The sequence below is a fragment of the Amblyomma americanum genome, chromosome 3, assembly GCF_052857255.1.
Source record: "Amblyomma americanum isolate KBUSLIRL-KWMA chromosome 3, ASM5285725v1, whole genome shotgun sequence".
In the NCBI taxonomy this organism is placed as follows: domain Eukaryota; kingdom Metazoa; phylum Arthropoda; class Arachnida; order Ixodida; family Ixodidae; genus Amblyomma; species Amblyomma americanum.
Window position 1 is genome coordinate 32,477,704 of NC_135499.1, and position 19,577 is coordinate 32,497,280.

Sequence of the window (19,577 nt, forward strand, 5' to 3'; positions counted from 1 at the left end):
GAGGTGAGGCTCATTGGCAGCGAAATGCTGTGTATGCTGCCCAAGTCAAAACCCGGAGCCACCTCCGTTTGGCACTGCATGCTCCGTATGCAGTCACCTACTGCTCAAGTATCACAGCAGCTGCACTTAAAAATCACATTACTGAGAAGCATAATAGTCGACTAATTTCTTTAAGACCCAAGTCAACAAGCAGGTGCACTTTGTGTATATGCGCCTTTTAGTCTGTGGGAGGAAACAAGATCTGGCCATGTCGGATCTCTGCGCCAGCGCAGGCGCGATGGTACCCTGCCTTCTCTGCAGCGGCAAGGAAGCTTCCGCCATGAAAGTGCGCTCCCACAAGGCGGCTTCCCTGCAGTTTTTCGTGAAGGTGCAGCTGCAGCAAGTTGTTTTTGCCATAGCTATACCCTCTTTGGGGTTTGATAGCACAGACACAGATCCGCTGCCTCTGTGACAGTAGCTCAATACCAATCACTGCATGCTTGTTTGGTCAGGCAGTGACCCTTGTCATTGGCACTGTGCCATCACTGCTCTCACATGTTTGACATCACAGGATTTTGAGTTTCCGACACTTATAGCGGTGCTGCGAGCCCCAGGAAACCTCCTCATTTAGCCAATGCTGCAAAAATATGTGACTTTGTACGCCAGGCCTCATAAGGAGTGCTTATCAGATGAAAATAGAAAGGTTCTGTAGCTGTAACACATCAGCTTTTAACCCTTTCGGTGTCAGAGTTCTTTTATTGTGGCGCACAGCCACTGCATATTTTTATCAGAAAAATCGAAGAGCTCGTCGATCATTGCTATGGTGGAATTGCTGCTTCATGTAAGTAATAGCATAACTAATTGGTCGATCAAAAAATATAATAGCAGCAGAGATTGGTGAAGAGATTGTGAATCTAAGAAAGGACATCATCATCAGCAGCCTGACTACGCCCAGTGGAGGACAGAGGCCTCTCCCATGGCTCTCTCCAATTAACCCTGTCCTGTACCAGCTGTGATCACCCTATGCCTGCAAACTTCTTAATCTCAATCACCTGCCTAACTCTCTGCCGCCCTCTGCTACGCTTGCCTTCTCTTGGAATTCACTCTGTTACCCTTACGGACCAGTGGTTATCTTGCCTTCCAATTGCATGCCCTCCCGAAACCCATTTCTTCCACTTGATTTTGACTAGGATGTCATCAACCTGCATCGCTTCCTGTCTCCTAATGTTGCACCTATCCTTTTCCTCTTCATAGCACGCAGACGTAGTACTGCAGCATATCTCATTCCATTGCATTTTGCATGCAGCTGTTGGAATATATCGAAGGCCTAAAGGAGATCCTGGTTGAGCAAGGAAACCTGGACGGTGTCCTTCTCACAGGTGACGCATTGCAACTCTTCTCATAAGCGGATATTCGCCTACTACAAGGAATGCTGTGGTGGTGGTGATGCAGGCATGAGTGAGGAAGGGTCACAGCTGCTGCAGCGCTACTTGGATCGCACGGGGGACGTGCAGACGGTGAGTGTGGCAGCCCTGCAGAGCCACCCGAGCCCTCTGAGCTCAAGCCCCCGTGCCCAGCTCTGGGTGGACCACTACCGCCAGCTGCTGGACCAGTGGCAGCTGTGGTACCAGAGGTGGGAAGACCATCTGCCCCCTCCTCTTACTTTTGCTTTACTGTCGCATCAGTGGGACACTGTCACATGCCTAGTGGATGTGTGTGTGTATTGCCCACGTGCCATTTGCATTGGGAGAATAGGAAGTGGCACGCAAAGATACGACTTAATCGCCTGTGTAGTGGTTGATTTTTTTTTTTTATACTTGCTACATATATGTAATGCATTTCCTGCGGTAAAATGGTTGACTGCAAGACGACACAAGTGTGTGCATGTGTGTGCCTTCTTGCACTGCAGTCGGAATTTGTCACTAGCCAGCCCCAGTGCCATCTGCCAGTGGAATGGTCCAATGTGGCATCGAGGTGGCACCTGTTTCTTGTGCGTGTGCCGTGCTTAAGAGCGGCAGGGTGAGCAGATACTCTTATGCATCCCACTCCCACCCCTCTGGCAGGTGCCAGTTTGACTGCCAGTGGGTGCGGCAGCATGCGGCCAGCATGCCCGCCCAGCAGGTGCTGGTGAGCTGCAACTTCTGCAGCCTGGCCGCCTCGCCCTACCTGCAGCTCCTGCAGCAGGGCCGCCAGGCCCCTGGGGCCCTCAAGGCAGCTGCCCACCTTGCCACAGCCACCTCACAGAACAAGACCAAGGTGCAGCTGCGCTCTTGCTTGCCGAGTCGCGTGTTACAACATTGACAGCTGTTAAGGGCATGTTTCCTGGTCCTGTGGCATTGGTGTAACACTAGGGAGTTTGAAGAGAAAGGGGGGCGCAGCAGCACGAGCTAGTTGTTACGCTGGTTGCCACGCCACAAATCCATGGCACCCTCTGTGAGCAGCGGGGCGATATAGGGATTGCGCACTGCACTACATCACGTGGTTCAAGTGGCCATGCAAGCAGCTGTCACCAAAATTCTTGTTACATAGTGATAATTAACCGATTGGTTGTTTTTTTTTTAATGACCAGACTAAGGGCTGCTTGATATCAAAGCATGTTGAGGTTCAGTACTATGCTACCCTTCTTTTTTCTTCTCAAGCGCAGCCGTCAGATCAAAGCACGATGGCGCACAGGCCATGCCACCGCCGGCGACTCCAGGCAGCTAAGCCTGCTCACGCTGCTCCTAAAGGCTGGTTGAGGGAAATGGAGCCCTCTTTGAATTCCGCACCTTTACCCTGCGTTGCATTGCAGTCAAGGCGGAAAGCTAGGCTAGGTGGTGATTCATGATTATCGTATTTGCACGATTTTAAGTCGACCTATTTTTCAAATTTTGAAAATCCGAAGTTGGGGCGAGGGGCTCGACTTAAAATCGAAACCAAAGCATCGCACCATAAATAAAGGCGAGACAAACGAGATATATCAGGCATGCTACAGCATGGTTGCATTTTTGCTGTGCGGCTCCGTCGCATCGCTCTTGGTGCTGGCCTTGAGCAGCTGCTATGTTAATGCGCAGAAGTTCCAGCATCCCCACCCCACGCATGGCGACCGATGGTGGCTGTCGATAAGCAGCAAACCGGCACCAGCCCACTCGCCACACATGGCCGCAGATTGTGGCTGCTGATAAGCGGCGGCGGCCCAATAACACATTCGCGTTTTACTCTGAATAGGCGTCGTCCAAGTTTTTTTTGTTTACTTCCAACCATGCACTTGGCGCTCAAGGGAGTGTCGATAGTTGATGGAAGGGCCGTTGTTCCAATCGCTGCAGCACCACCACTCGGATCCGCAGCGGCGCCGGTCAGTGCCGGTAGCCGACGGAAGAGCCGACACTGCTCACTCGTAGTTTTTCCTTGGCTCTGATGCATTTTACTACTGCCGACTGCGTTTCACAAGTTTTTAATGTAGTGCTTCGTCATTCATCATTTGTGCTCCAGGTCCGGTAAGCAACCGGCGCTCGCTCACGGCTACATTTAAGATGGTTGTCATTCTTTACGCCGAAAAAACGAACAACTGCACGCCGGGCCACAAGTTCGATGTTCACAACGGGTGATACAGGGGTGGCAGCTGCAGCGACGCAAAATTTTCAGCTGTTCCACGCAATGTCGTGATGTGGTTGTTTGCGAAGTGCGGGATTTCGCTGCACGGCTACGTTAGAACGACGAGCTGTAAGACCGTAGCAGTGATCACAACGGTAGCACTAGTGAGGACGATGGCGCAAGTGTGGGCGAGTAGTCCAGTGACTAATACATTTTCGTTTTGGAATGTGCCCATGGGCGCGCCCGCCGATAGCAGCTGGCGATAAGCGAAGGCCGCAGGATAGTGCTATCACATTCAATTATTAAAGGTGAAGTATAAACGACCTCCAAGCTTTTCTGGTTTTTTTTTTTGTTTTTTTTTTGTTTTTTTTTTTTTTTCAGAAATGTTATGTAGGGAGGGTCGACTTACATTCGAGTCAACTTGCAGTCGTTTAGTACGGTACTTAAACAGTCTAGCACACAGGACTCGGACATAGGGTAAGTTCGCCTCGGCTGTTAAGAGTTGGAGGGAAGTGCAGTGTAGACGTTTTGTTCTCTGCCTCTGAAAAGCTGCTGCGCATGTGCAGAGCCGTGAACAAGGAAAAGCCAGTCTGCACAATAAACCTTCGAATGCAAGTTTTCACCTTGTAGAACTGGTATCGTGTACAGCATACCACTTTCCTGTGGTAAGCGCTACGTCGGGCAGTCGGGATACTTTCTAAACGCCGGCCATGAGAGCGTCATGCAGCGGTTGATTCATTGGCAGGGGGCGGTCTTTTTGGTCAAACTTTGTAAGCGTTGTGGGTGCGTACCAGCATTTGATGCCACCTGTGTGCTTGGCAGGGGCGGCACGAGGTTACATCCGGAGATATGTAAGGCCTACCACATCAGCAGGGAAGGCAATAACTGCGTCAGCACACTTTCTCTTGCCCCATCACAAAAAGGAAGGATGCATCTGAGAAGCAATTGGCATGTGTAGAATTGTGATTTTTGTTGCTTGCTTTGCTTTAATCCTGGGGCTGTATTCCGAGTTTGTGTCATAATAAAAAGCGTCATAATCTGCCGCAGCGGCCACACCTGATTGGTCAGAAAACCGGAAGCGGATGTCGGTTCGGTTGTGACTGTGAGCGGCAGCAGGATGTCACTGCGTTGCGGTTGCCACAGCGAAACGTCCAGCAGCGCTTTTGCTCTTTGCCGAGAAAAAGAATGTGGCCAATGCGACAGAAGAAACATTCAGTCACAAGTTTGGTTGCACATCGGATTCCACTGTAAAGAAATAATATCAAAGCTGCTTTATTTACCCAATTGACTTTAGCAAATACAAACAATATAGTTCAGGCACTCTTTTCTGCACCGTAAAGGCCGGAGGTGTACTTAAGGAAGAAAATATTGTATGCAACCACGCATGGCTTTTCAGTGACAGAAGGCGGCCTCTACAGCCGTCGATCGCCGATGGTAAATAAAAGGCAGCTAGCTTGTTCACACAACACGGCGGTTTACATTTATCTTAAGGAAAAGGAAACAGAGAGGAAAATTTGTAGCATGCACTCACTCGCTGCACAGTGCGCGCTTCGTACCGGGCTGAACCAAGGCGCTGTGACGACTTGCCATCTGCAACATCGCTGAATGTAAATTGGTGCTGTGATCAGACGGTTGAGCAGTACGTCTTTTCATTCATTTTATGCAGCCACTGCAAATAAATAAAAGGGATGAGCTAAAAAAATCTTAGTGTGTTTCTCTTGATATATGCATTGGGAGACTTCGCAGACAAAGTTTTCATACGTTCGCCATGGTACGAAGCGCACGCATGCCCAGTGACGCCTTAAAACTAACTTGCAAGCTAACTCGCGAGCTCAGTGATGCAGAGCCACACCACTGCGGCTATCGAGAACCGTAAGGGACACCAAAAAACCACCCCTGGCATGTGAAACACTTCGGTGTAGCAGCGCGTCGCTGGCGACTGACCATCCGTGAGTGGTTTCACGCTGGCAGACATTACACACAAACATGATGCAGGACGCTTCAACAGGAGAGCTCTAGAATAGGAAATGCACGTTTGCACGCAGTAAACGCAAGTATATTTTGCGGGTCATTCTGCTTTAAGTTATATCATTCAGCATACGCAGACGAGATAACTCGGTGATAGTGGCACCGTCCAGTTTGAATGAAGAGAACAATTTCTGCAACAAACCGGTGCTCGTTATGCCTAGGAGCTACCGAATCGTCCAACAAACTAAAAAACAGGCTGAATTTATCGTCCATCCAATTTGTTATAGGCAAGACAAAATGAAGCAAAAGTCCCGTACCCAGTTTATAGCCAGTTCACGGGCCGAAAAACGCTGTAACATCGATGAGTTCACTTCGAAGCAAGAGGCTCCACTTCAGAGCGCGCCGCCATGTTGACTGTCGAGCATCTGCTGCGTACACTGTGTTTGACATCACCGTCCGGTTTCTTAGACCCTTTTCACTGCATCCGAACCACCAGATCCGCTTCCGGCGTTTCGACCAATCAGGTGTGCCCGTTGCGGCAGATTATGACGCTTTTTATTATGGCACAAACTCGGAATACGGACCCTGTGCACGCATGTGCCACGGAACTCTATTTATGTACCTTCTGTCCAAGTAAAATTGCAGTTGATGTTTAGCGCTCGTCCTGTCTTTTTCTATTCTTTATCCGGCCCCTATGTGCTAGTCTTTCTAAGTAATCTTGTACTGCAGCCCTCCTATTGGAAAGCTGCCCCCCATGTGAGCAACTACAGCTTCAGGCCTATCGTGCTTTAGGAAAGAGGACGAACCGGGCAGAACTAAAGCTGCCATCGGGTGACAGGGGAGAAGGGAAAAGTGGCTTGCAAAAGAAATGCGATGTCTCTGGCAATGCGCCGACCACGTGCTTCTGCTTTTAAGGCATTGCTCTTGGTCCATTCTTCTAAACAGTGGCGTGCACGTCAGCCAGGAAGACGCGGCGCCACCGGTAGTCTTGGCAGTGAGCCAAGTAGCTGCTGCGACAGTTTTCCCAAGTGCACCGGCTGCGATGGCTCACTCAGCGAACTTGGCCAGTAGCTGCACAGCATGTTACTAAAAAATTCTTTGCTTTCCCACCATTATTTGCTTTTTTCTTATCCTCCATGCTTCCTTCGTGTTGCGTGCTCTAGCCTTACAGTGGTTTCCACGTTTCCTACTGTTCATAAGTTGCTGCCGGTTTTGTACCTGCTGTTTTCTCATACTTACCTAGTGAGTGTGTCGTGCAGTCAAGATGATGACGAAGCTACGGCAAGCCCTGCCGCTTTCCGACAAAGTGAAATTATTTAGTGCTTCAAGCTCTGATGTTGCAGCGCACTTCAAATTGCTGGGAGCATGCTCACTAGTTTTAAATATTAAAAAGCAAGTCAGCCATTAAGCACAAGTGCGGCCGAACACTGATGGCTGCCAGGTCAGCAAGCCAGCATTTTCGACCGGCTTTTTACAACCTCGTGCATAACAAACTTGGTAACGAAATTTGTTATAAGCGAGTTTCATTACATCGAACAAATTTCGGTGAGGTGGGCTGTTCTTTATAACCGGGTATGACTGTAGTGTTAAAGAAATTTCAATATGGATTCACTGCAGGGGTGTGTCTAGGGTAGCATAGTTATGACAACGGCAGTGAAAGTTTTTGCAATGAAGGCAGGTCTGCAGCCAACAACCTGTAACTGGGTTCAGCTGCTGCCGATGAAGTGAGTGCCCCATATGGCAGGAATTGCCTCAGACAAGAGCTGTATGCCCAACTGCAGGTGACATGCTGCCCGCACTGCAGAAAGCCGCTGCCCCGGTGTGCATTGTGCCTGACCAACATGGGCACACCTGCCGGAAGTGTGTGGAGGAGCAGCAATGGTGAGCAGCTCATGTCCACAACATGGCAGCATCAGTGTCACGAGCTCACCTTGCTGACACAGTTGAATGTATCATACCCGATTGGGTCAGATTATCCTTTGATCAGAACAATTCGAAATGCTCTGTAGCTGCAATATGGATGCAGTGCCAAAACTTGGGTTACACTGTACAAAACTCCGTAACAACTGTTAGGTCAAGCTCCGGACAGCGGCGATCACCTCACCAAGCCAGCTTCCCCTTAATACACCTGTGGATGATAGCTTTCTCACATGGCTTTGCAAATGCCGTGTAGCGGACGCCAAATATTGACAACATGTTTTGCTTGACATGAGCAATGGGCACCTAGCACCAGTCAAAACTGCACATTTTATACTGCAGCTCTTAGGTGCCCATTCCTGGCTTGCAAGCCATCGTAACTGGCAGAACTATCTGCCAAGAGATCTTCGCTAATTAACCAATCCATGCAGCACCTCCCGAGCCTAATGGAAACATGTTAGCATAACGCTCATAGTGCTGCAAAAAAAACAAAAAAAAAACGGGAAACCAAATATGCATCATTCCGCAGTCCATGTCAACGCAGTGACACATCATTTCATAAATCTCCTTCGTGCTGTAACAATCGGCGCCAGAGGATTGGCCATGTTGTGATTCTCTTCAGATCTAGAAAAGGTCACACTGACAATACTATTTTCGCCAGTTTCGGCGGTACGATTTCATCTTTTCTAACATCTATTATCTCCTTCTAAAGTTACTAAGGTGCGAAACTCCTGCGCAGCTGTTGTGCTCATACTCGCCTTTGCTATCGCAACGTTGGCACGCATAAACAACTGCAACAGCGGGGATCAGAGCACTCTTCAAGCTTGTGCTATTAAGTTAAAGCTATCGCTTAATCCGTGTAGGAAAGCAATCTGATTGTCGGCTTTTTTTTTTGCATTGTTTTTCATGGGCCAGTGGCACCGGGCTCAGTACTGGACCTCGCACGTTACTGCGACAGTGGTCAGTTGCGCAATCATATACCTGTTCAACACCTCTCGCTGGACTGTAAATTTATGCACTTGAAGCATGCACCCCGTATTTGTATTGCGTTGGCTGTGAGGAAGCGACGATTGGCCGACACGGCAACCGTTACACACGTGCCTTTATTCCGAATAAGGTCCGCGAAGGGCGCACGCCTAGCAGCCAAGTCCACGCTCACAGCGGCAGGTAAGCAGAGACTTAAAAGAACGTCTTCTTGGGCGAGTTGGTCACAATTCATCTTTGGTACTAGGCGCGAACACACACAGAACACAAGGAAGGGAACGGGACAAAGCGCCACTTACAACTGCTTTATTCAGAGGCACATCACACACACTTTTTTATACGCAAGGAACACAATCAAATCAGGATCGATAAGCACATGCACTGGTTAAAAATTTCTTTTCCGCCTTATATAAAGATACGGATGGACCACTGACGCACGTTTCCTTTCTCTTCGATAAAAAAAGCTTCAATTAATTCCCGAGCTTTGGTATCTTTACTGGAAGCTAGAATCCTCGCCCCTGAAAAATATGCTTCACAGGAGCGTGACGGGCAGGACCTAATATGCTTGGGTATGTTTGGCCCTTCTTTATTTTGCTCTAGATTTCTCTCATGTTCCCTAATGCGGTCAGTGACGCAGCGTCCGGTTTGCCCTACGTATGAGTGACCGCATGAGAGGGGAATTTCATACACCACCCCTACGGCGCACTTCAAAAATGGTCGCCCATGCTTAGTGCCGCATCCTTTTTCCTCTTCACGTACTCTTTCGATACGCGAGCACAGGCTTCCGAGCTTTTGGGGGGCTGAAAACACAAGTGGCAACCCATGCCTGCTTTCGACCTTCTTTAAATTGTGGGCCATCTTATGTACATAGGGCACCACTACCGGTCTCACCACCTCTTCTCGAGGGGGACCTTTCCCAGCTCTAACCGCCACAGTCTCCATTTTTTGCAGTAGGCTTTCGGCGACTGCCATCACAACCGAATCATGGAATCCGGCTGAAGACAGCCTGGCCAATTGGTTCTGAAAGCTACCCTGCATCCTGTGATGACACAATTTCTTGAGGGCGGATTTAAGGCAAAGTGAAGCAATTCCTCTTTTTATCAACTTCGAATGGGTAGAGTCATACGGCAGGAGCCCTTTTCTTGCATGAGGAGCATATCCCCAACAAAGCTGATCCTCACAAAACTGAATATTTATATCTAGAAACTGCAGGCAGTTACCCTCAGGCACTTCACAAGTGAATTGCTAGCCATTTCCATGTTGTCGGAATAAGTTCACAATATCATGCACTCTCTCTTCTAAATTCAAACTTCCGTCCTTAGTAAAAAATATTAAAAAATCGTCCACGTATATGAACACTTTAAAAACATGCCTAAACGGTAAAACCTGATGTAAAACTCGATCCATTTTTTAAAGAAAAATATTACACAATACCGGCGCCACACAGGATCCTATACATATGCGGGCTTTCTGCAGAAAACACTGCTGGTCAAATGTTATGAAAGTCGATTGCAAGTAAAACTCTAAAAGGGTTAAAAAATTGTCAATAGAAACTCCCACAGTATTCTGAAAGGAAATGGGGTCGTTTTTTTCTATACACTCTCGGACTGCAGCAAATAGGGCCTTGTGAGGAACAGAGTAAAATAAATCCACCACATCCACGGAAAAGGCGCGCCCCACATCACACTGCGATTTCAGGAAGTCACAAACTTCGTCAGAATTCTTTGTAAGAAATGGGTCGCCTATTTCAAGTTTACTTAAATGCTTCAACAAGAACTGGCTTAGCTCCTTCTGCCACGACCATTTTTCTGTGACTATTGTTCTAAAAGGCATACCTTGCTTATGGGTTTTTACTGAAAAGAAAGCCTTCAAAGCATTATTCTTACATTTTGCTATCTGTTTGCCAAGACGGTCCAAACCAAGCTGCTCACATAGTGCAACAGCTCTGTTCTTAACTCTAGTTGCTTTTACTTTAACAGACACAAAATTCTTTTCTAGTGCTTGCGCAGCTCTTTCCGAGACACTATCTGCAGATAACACAACAAAACCGCCCTCCTTGTCGGCTTGTAAGAGTTTAAGGTTGTTACTTCTGAAGTACGTCACAATGTCTCTGGCTGAAGTTTTCTTGTGATGTGAACGCACCCGGTCGCCGGACTTGAGAAGGCAGTTAATGCCTTCAATTAGGCACATCTCTTGCTCCTCTGATTCCGCCTTTCTGGCAATTCGTCGATTGATGGCAAGCAGTTCATGCGGCGACACTCGCGGTTCAAGTCCATACTTGGTCCCTTTTCCAAAACAGATGATATCTTGTCGGGCAGATGAATGTCTCCTTCAACCACCACCCCACCCTCGTTCATGCAGTTATTCTTCTTACTTCTTTCCTTCAGCAATTTGTCTAGCATGCAGACCCACAGTTGTTCAGTCATTTGGGAAGCTGACCTCTTCACGGACCGAAAATTCTTCTCAGCTAGCCAGGTAGGGTATTGTTTTTGACAGGCGATGCGTAGGAGATCGTTTAGCAGGCGAATATAACGCCACAGTTCAGACCTGAGGATCCTACTTATGCGCTTCACATGGCCCCAGGAGGGTAGAACTGGCCGGAAAAGAGCACTTACTTCAGCGGGTACCAATCCATTCCTGATACAAAAGGCGATGTTCCTTGTGCGACAGGCGTATGCGACAGCAGATGAAATTCACTGTTCCGTGAAGCACGGAGATGACACACACATGGAAAGGCCCAGTGTACGAGAAATATAGCTTAAAAGAACGTCTTCTTGGGCGAGTTGGTCACAATTCATCTTTGGTACTAGGCGCGAACACACACAAAACACAAGGAAGGAAACGGGACAAAACGCCACTTACAACTGCTTTATTCGGAGGCACATCACACACACTTTTTTATACGCAACGAACACAATCAAATCAGGATCGATAAGCACGTGCACTGGTTAAATATTGCTTTTCCGCCTTATATAAAGATATGGATGGATCACTGACGCACATGTTTCCTTTCTCTCTGATAAAAAAAGCTTCAATTAATTCCCGAGCTTTGGTATCTTTACTGGAAGCGACGAATTGCCAGCAAGGCGGAATCAGAGGGGCAAGAGATGTGCCTAATTGAATGCGTTAACTGCCTTCTCAAGTCCGGTGACCGGGTGCGTTCACGTCACAAGAAAACTTCAACCGGAGACATTGTGACGTACTTCAGAAGTAACAACCTTAAACTCTTACAAGCCGACAAGGAGGGCGGTTTTGTTGTGTTATCTGCAGATAGTGTCTCGGAAAGAGCTGCGCAGGCACTAGAAAAGAATTTTGTGTCTGTTAAAGTAAAAGCAACTAGAGTTAAGAACAGAGCTGTTGCACTATGTGAGCAGCTTGGTTTGGACCGTCTTGGCAAACAGATAGCAAAATGTAAGAATAATGCTTTGAAGGCTTTCTTTTCAGTAAAAACCCATAAGCAAGGTATGCCTTTTAGAACAATAGTCACAGATCACAGAAAAATGGTCGTGGCAGAAGGAGCTAAGCCAGTTCTTGTTGAAGCATTTAAGTAAACTTGAAATAGGCGACCCATTTCTTACAAAGAATTCTGACGAAGTTTGTGACTTCCTGAAATCGCAATGTGATGTGGGGCGCGCCTTTTCCGTGGATGTGGTGGATTTATTTTACTCTGTTCCTCACAAGGCCCTATTTGCTGCAGTCCGAGAGTGTATAGAAAAAAACGACCCCATTTCCTTTCAGAATACTGTGGGAGTTTCTATTGACAATTTTTTAACCCTTTTAGAGTTTTACTTGCAATCGACTTTCATAACATTTGACCAGCAGTGTTTTCTGCAGGAAGCCCGCATATGTACAGGATCCTGTGTGGCGCCGGTATTGTGTAATATTTTTCTTTAAAAAATGGATCGAGTTTTACATCAGGTTTTACCGTTTAGGCATGTTTTTAAAGTGTTCATATACGTGGACGATTTTTTAATATTTTTTACTAAGGACGGAAGTTTGAATTTCGAAGAGAGAGTGCATGATATTGTGAACTTATTCCGACAACATGGAAATGGCTAGCAATTCACTTGTGAAGTGCCTGAGGGTAACTGCCTGCAGTTTCTAGATATAAATATTCAGTTTTGTGAGGATCAGCTTTGTTGGGGATATGCTCCTCATGCAAGAAAAGGGCTCCTGCCGTATGACTACCCATTCGAAGTTTATAAAAAGAGGAATTGCTTCACTTTGCCTTAAATCCGCCCTCAAGAAATTGTGTCCTCACAGGATGCAGGGTAGCTTTCAGAACCAATTGGCCAGGCTGTCTTCAGCCGGATTCCATGATTCGGTTGTGATGGCAGTCGCCGAAAGCCTACTGCAAAAAATGAAGACTGTGACGGTTAGAGCAGGGGAAGGTCCCCCTCGAGAAGAAGTGGTGAGACCGGTAGTGGTGCCCTATGTACATAAGATGGCCCACAATTTAAAGAAGGTCGCAAGCAGGCATGGGTTGCCACTTGTGTTTTCAGCCCCCCAAAAGCTCGGAAGCCTGTGCTCGCGTATCGAAAGAGTACGTGAAGAGGAAAAAGGATGCGGCACTAAGCATGGGCGACCGTTTTTGAAGTGCGCCATAGGGGTGGTGTATGGTTTGGTTATGGGGGTTTAAAGTTTCAAAGCTATGAGAGACACCGTAGTGAAGGGCTCCGGAAATTTCGACCACCTGGGGTTCTTTAACGTGCATTGACATCACACAGTACACGGGCCTCTAGAGTTTCGCCTCCATCGAAATTCGACCGCCGAGGCCGGGATGGAACCCGCGTCTTTGGGGCCAGCAGCCGAGTGCCATAACCACTCAGCCACCACGGCGGCTAGGGTGGTGTATGAAATTCCCCTTTCATGCGGTCACTCATACGTAGGGCAAACCAGAGGCTGCGTCAATGACCGCATTAGGGAACATGAGAGAAATCTAGAGCAAAATAAAGAAGGGCCAAACATACCCAAGCATATTAGGTCCTGCCCGTCACGCTCCTGTGAGGCATATTTTTAAGGGGCGAGGATTCTAGCTTCCAGTAAAGATACCAAAGCTCGGGAATTAATTGAAGCGTTTTTTATCGGGGAGAAAGGAAACATGCGTCAGTGATCCATCCGTATCTTTATATAAAGCGGAAAAGAAATTTTTAACCAGTGCACGTGCTTATCGATCCTGATTTGATTGTGTTCCTTGCGTATAAAAAAGTATGTGTGATGTGCCCCCGAATAAAGCAGTTGTAAGTGGCGCTTTGCCCGTTTCCTTCCTTGTGTTCTGTGTGTGTTCGCGCTTAGTACCAAAGGTAAGCAGAGATGCACGCTTGAAGGTATGCGTTGCTTGCTCGCAAAGAGGTTGGTTGGGAGGAGCTGCTTCTAGATTTGATGTGTGTCCACATGCGTCATCCACATGCAGAGGAGTTAGCATTCATACCCAACCACACTTGCTGTTATAACCTGTTAAGCACTGGCTAATAAGCCACACAGGCTCAGCAGAAGGTTAGCTGAGAAGGCCGTCACGAATTCCTTTCAGTAGATTCGCGGACTGTCGTAACAAGGCACTGATGTTTCAGTGTCTCCGTGGTAGGGACGTGCTGCGCATAATGATGTGCCTGTATCCGACATACTTCCCTTGATATTGCTTCTTCCACTAGTCTCTCTTTTTTAGTTTACTTCTCCTTTAGTAGGCTACAGCAGCAAGTGTGACAATGCTCGAGTTGTGCGGAACAATAAAATGGTATGATCAGAGGAAAGCAAGAAATAGGAGCCGTGCAGCATATAACTCACAAGCATGTGTTATGGCTTGCCCTACAATGCAGCTTACATCAAATGCAGAACTCAACCACACACACATAGACACGGTTATTAACATAGCTATCGGCTGCTATGTACCTACATAATCTTTGCACCACCACTGGAGCTGTGCTTCCTGCCTTATATAAGCCTTCACTTCAAGGTGATGTACACATCAATATTATTTTTGAATTTACAGCAGTGTTCTCCTGCCTCAACCGCAGCATCATTATAATGAGCTTGTGCTTAGAAGGAATTTTATTTTTTTTTCCATTGGTAGGCATACACATAGACACTAGGCATGGAATATTTTTATTATAAACCACACAAGAACGACACACAAGTTTTCACTTCAAAACAGTTGTGCCAAACACATCATCGCCCTTTCCTAGTTTTCTGCAGGGAGGAAACAGTACCATTCAGTGTCAGTGATGTCATTTGTATAGAACACCAGAGTCAATAAATAAGTAAATGACACCAGTGTTCGCGGTAAGTGCGAAGTGGCATTTGTTGTCGAAAAATCACACTGCCGTCTTATGGCACTTGCCAGTCTCAACCGTTCCAACCGACCACTACTATCGCACACATTCACTTGCCAAACATTATCGCCCTTATTAAAGCCCAGTGTAGAGAATGCATACCAACCTCCTCCAGCAGTATCCGCACAGCACTTGTGAACATCAACGCACAGTGAAAAATTAAGTGAATGACTTTCAGATTTAATAGTTTATGAACTTCCTGTTTGAAAGCCAGTGTCAAGTAGGGATGCCCTACACCTTACTATCTGAAGGAACTGTGGCATGACTTGTGCCATTTACATTTCATCGATCAAGTCTTTAAATGTGTGGAATGCAGTGGCCTTTTAATGCACACTAATAGAGAAAAAATAATCATAACTGCAAAAGGTGAAGTGACTTCTTTTATATGGTGTTAAAGCAAGCTGCGTCACCTGCCGGCCGTTCAAGTCTTCATAAATTTTATAAAGAAATTTTGTGGCTTGATTGGGCACACGGCCTTTAAACCATTTCTCGCCCCCCGTAGCACTTACCTACATGAGGAACGGACAATGCCATCAGGATCAGGAGAGCACCCTATGATAGGAACTGTGAAGTGATACCTGTCTTGCACGTCTCAAGTTCTTAGCTCTATTTCTTGCCATTTTTGTATGAAACAGGTACATTTGTATGAAACGAAAGCTTCTGTGGCCCTTGCTTGGGAACGAGTTTATGGTGTCCAATAGCTGTGATAGATGCACATACAAAAAAAAAGGCTGTGCAGCACACAGACCATTGATGAGTATCACCTATCATTTTCGCTTTGTCATGGTACGCACACACATACCCAGTCTAGACTGTTTGACCACGGCCATCTCCGCTTTCTCAACTTTCTCTGAAGGGTTGCATTTCGGCTTTAGCATTAGCATAGGCAAACTCACAACACCAAGAGAGGCAAGCAACATGATCGATCATGCAAAAATTTTGTCGGACTATTTCGGCAAAAATGCACTGTAAACGCTCGATCCACGCACAGTGCTGAATCTTTTCGAAAGCACGCCATATAAACGCATGTACCGCGTGTAAGGGCACATTGCACACGTTCACATTCTGACTTATTATGTTGCCCTTCCCAACACAGATAGCTGCATGTTCTCAAACACAACATGCCATCGACTCAACATCCTCACTGCCGATTGCTACCAAGAAGTTAGCGGCATCAAACGCACCACACAAAAAGCGCGACGAATGGTATCGCCTCCAGCGAGCGCAGTACTGCTTTCCCGCAAAATACAGGGTGACCGAAAAATACTGTAACGCGAAAAGACAATAACTTTTCAACAAACAACCCAATTGAGGCGCTATTTTTTTTATTCGTAACCGCACTGAATTCTGCAAAGCAGTTCACATTTGATTCTCAAAATGTCCGCCTTCTGCTTTTAAACAGGCCTCCAGATGCTTTCGGAAAATTTTCAAAATAGCCTCGATGCCTTCTGGAGCGATTTCGTTCCAGGCCTTCTGCAGGGCACATGTCAGGGATTCGATGGATTTGCGCTTGGAAGAACACACTTTTTGCTCCAGGATACCCCAAACAGCAAAGTCCAAAAGGATTGAGATCAGGGGAATTGGACGGCCAAACATCCTTCCCCGAGAAGCCAGGAAGATTCGCCTCACACCACTGGATTGTTTTCTTCACTCCGTGGGCAGGTGTCCAGTCTTGCTGCAGCCGCCAGTCAACGTTTTTTGCATTTTCTTCAGCCCAGGGTATGACGGCGCCCTCCAGGATGAGCTCACGGTAGGGCTCGGCATTGATTTTGACTCCGTTTGGGACAAAAACAAGCTTCGTTTCTCCAAGGCCTGAAATCCCACCCTAAACCATGACGCTCTTGGGGAAATGGGTTTTCTCCACTCTAACATTTCGAGACCTGACTGGAAGCAATTCTCAATGGTTTTGTGAATTCCAGGCCGGTTCAACAGTGAAGATGTTCTTATCTGTGAAGAGAACCCGTTTGAAGGCTTCGCCGCGGCTCAGCTGCCTCATTCTACGGCACTTTTCCAACCTGGAGGCCTTCATGTGGTCCGTAAGCAGCTGGCCTTTTTGCTGGTTTGCACACATGGAGTCCCAGATCTTCTTTTACAAGTAATTGCATGGTGGGTTTGCTAACTCCCATGCTCGTGGGCAAATTTTCGCACGCTCCTCATGGGATTTCGCTTGACTTTCTTGCTGACAGCCAATTTCAGTTCCCTGGTTCTTGCAGTTCAAGGCCTTCTGCTTCGCGGCCGGTCCTTGACGCCTCCTGTCTCCTGGAATCGTTTGATGACACAATGCGCTTAGACTCGGTGCAATTTAAGCGTCTTTGCAATTTTCGGAATAAGCATCCCCAGCCTGTGGTGGGCAACAATGGAGTACCGCAATTCTTCAGAGACCATTTTTCCTGCAAAATATTGCACCAATGGCAGTAAAAATAGTAGTTCTATTTTAGAAAAACACAAGTGACATCAGTGTTGACGCTCAAAATCAGTGTTGATGCTCAAAAATGCAAACAATAATAAATAGCATGAAATTCGACACACGTTACAGTATTTTTCGGTCACCCTGTAGTGGCAAAGTCACCAAGATCCTTACCTGTAATAATGGATAAGTCTGATGCCAACACATTTCCATTTGTCGCTGACACTGGTGACGCAGGAACATTTCGGCTTCTGCCCAGTAGATTCCGCAAAGACATACGTCTGGTAGTGCGATTTTGCGAGGATCGACAGCCACGCCATCGCCACAAATTTGGTCTGATAGTCTCTGGTGGCCATAGAGAATATAAAAATTAAGTGCTCTCAGCGTCAAAGAGACGATTAGCCCCAACAAAACAGCGCGAATTTCAGCACAAGCAAGGAATGCCCATATGGTCATAAGCGACAAGGTATGCGTGGACCTCCGCTCGTGCCATGCTGCCAGACTTCGCAGCGCCCCCTGAAGTTTGCTCGTGATTACTGAAGCGAAGAGCTTGGCAAATCGGCAAGAGCTATAGCAAGGAGAAGGGCATAGCGAATTAGCAAGAGCGAGCTTGGCAAAGGATAAAGGCAGGGTGATAACCAAGGGGAGGTGAGAATGAAAAGGTGAAGGATGGGGTAGCGATGGAAGAGAGAAAGGTGGAAGCGTAAAGTGAAAAGTGAAGGAGAATAGTATGGTGGGACCAGGCGAGAGGGATGTGCTCAGTTTGCACCGGGTGTTGCGTAATGACTTTCTAACCGTGTTTTTCAGATAGGCGTCGTGCTTAGCAGGACTTGCACACAACCACTTGTACAGTAACAGCTGCGTTAACAGGTACCCCAGCAACTGCTATGTTTAAAGTAGCGCATATTGGAGGCTTTATGAAAACGACTCACTGCTTTGCCCTAGTGAGGCGGTTCCTTGCGCAATTGTGGGCCCCTTAATTGTCGTACAGACTGCTAGTCGCAACATCAGTGAATCGGCACTCGAACCATCAGCTAGCACATGCTTGGGTGTATATGGGAGCTGTTTGTAGAGTCCGCACCGTTTATTGTGGGAATGGGCATTTCACTGCTCTGAATGTGTGGGTCGCACACTTCCTGGCCCACTACAAACAAAGACATGCCCTTTATGGCTTCAGTGTTCCTCCTTGAAGCTGTGAAACAAGCACGTTGCAATGCATTCTTGCAGGGAGCAGCAAATGCGGGAGAGGACGCTGCAACCAGGCGAGGGGTGCACCGCGTCACTCTATGCCACTGGGGAGCTTTCATTCAGTGCAGTAGTTTCGAAGCCTTGTGCAACAAAGCAGCAATACATCACATTGTACTCTTACGGGTAGCTTAAGTGCCGTCCAAGTTTTCTGCCTCAATATATTGCAAAATCAAGCTGCACTCAAATTTCACATTAGGGGGTACTTTAATTGTTGGTCAAGTTTTATGGCACCTTTTCACCAGTTTAGTCAGCAGGCCACAAACTTCGCACATACAGTCTGCCATGGAATGTCATCAACATGACCCTACTCTATATCACTGGCATGTGAATGCCAAATCAACTGTTCCTCCTTGCCATTTGCGTGCACTGTCTGCAGTCATTTGCTGTGCCTCTGCTGCAGAGCAAGGTGAGGAGAACGACAAGCTGGCTGAGTTCTCCACGTGGTTCACCTGGTGCCAGAGCTGCCGTCATGGCGGACATGCCATCCATCTCATGGATTGGTTCCGGTGAGGCGCCATCTGTTATAACACGCATTAGGAAGCTGAGAAAATATAAGTTCCCACACATGGGGTGCTGAAAAGAATAGTGCAAGACTGCTTAAATCATTGCGAATTTCGAATTGATCACGATAGAGGAGAGGCTTATTTGGAAAGATCCCTGACCTGTTACTTATTTATTTATAGATAGATGAGTAGATCCTACAAACTTACATTTGGGGATTTTAGATGGATGGGAGAAGAATAAACTATAAAACACAATAAAATGGTAAGTAGAAATTACCAGGGCAGCACCGATCTTCAGCCCTTAGGTCATGTCACGCCAGCGCAGTGAAAGGACTTTTTCTGTGCAGAGAATCCGACTTTCGGAGCTTTGCAAAAGGTCCTTCTGGTTGGTTTAGGTTTTTGAGATAAGGAAATGGCACAGTAACTGTCTCGCATATCTCAATGGACACCCAACATGGTAAGAGAATGGGGAAAAGGAGGGAGTGAAAGAAGAAAGGCAAAATGGGCTCCAGAATAATTTCAACCACCTGGGGATCTTTAACGTGCACCGAAATCCCATAGCACAGGGGCACCTTTTGCGTTTCGAAAACGCCTCCATCGAAACGCGGCTGCCATGGTCGGGTTCGAACCCGGGTACTCCGGCTCAGTAGCCGAGCGCCCTAACCACTG

At 47.2% G+C, this 19,577-nt stretch overlaps 1 protein-coding gene across 4 annotated transcripts in view; it reads left to right on the forward strand.

Moving 5' to 3' along the window:
- Window positions 1-19,577, forward strand: part of mio (GATOR complex protein mio) — a 242,517-nt gene that overhangs the window by 214,387 nt on the left and 8,553 nt on the right. For all 4 annotated transcript variants that reach the window (XM_077657210.1, XM_077657207.1, XM_077657206.1 and 1 more), the window contains 5 exons: window positions 1,286-1,358; window positions 1,432-1,612; window positions 2,043-2,235; window positions 7,302-7,401; window positions 18,806-18,911. In XM_077657210.1, the coding sequence (XP_077513336.1) occupies window positions 1,286-1,358; window positions 1,432-1,612; window positions 2,043-2,235; window positions 7,302-7,401; window positions 18,806-18,911 (653 nt within the window). The remainder of the gene's footprint in view (window positions 1-1,285; window positions 1,359-1,431; window positions 1,613-2,042; window positions 2,236-7,301; window positions 7,402-18,805; window positions 18,912-19,577) is intronic.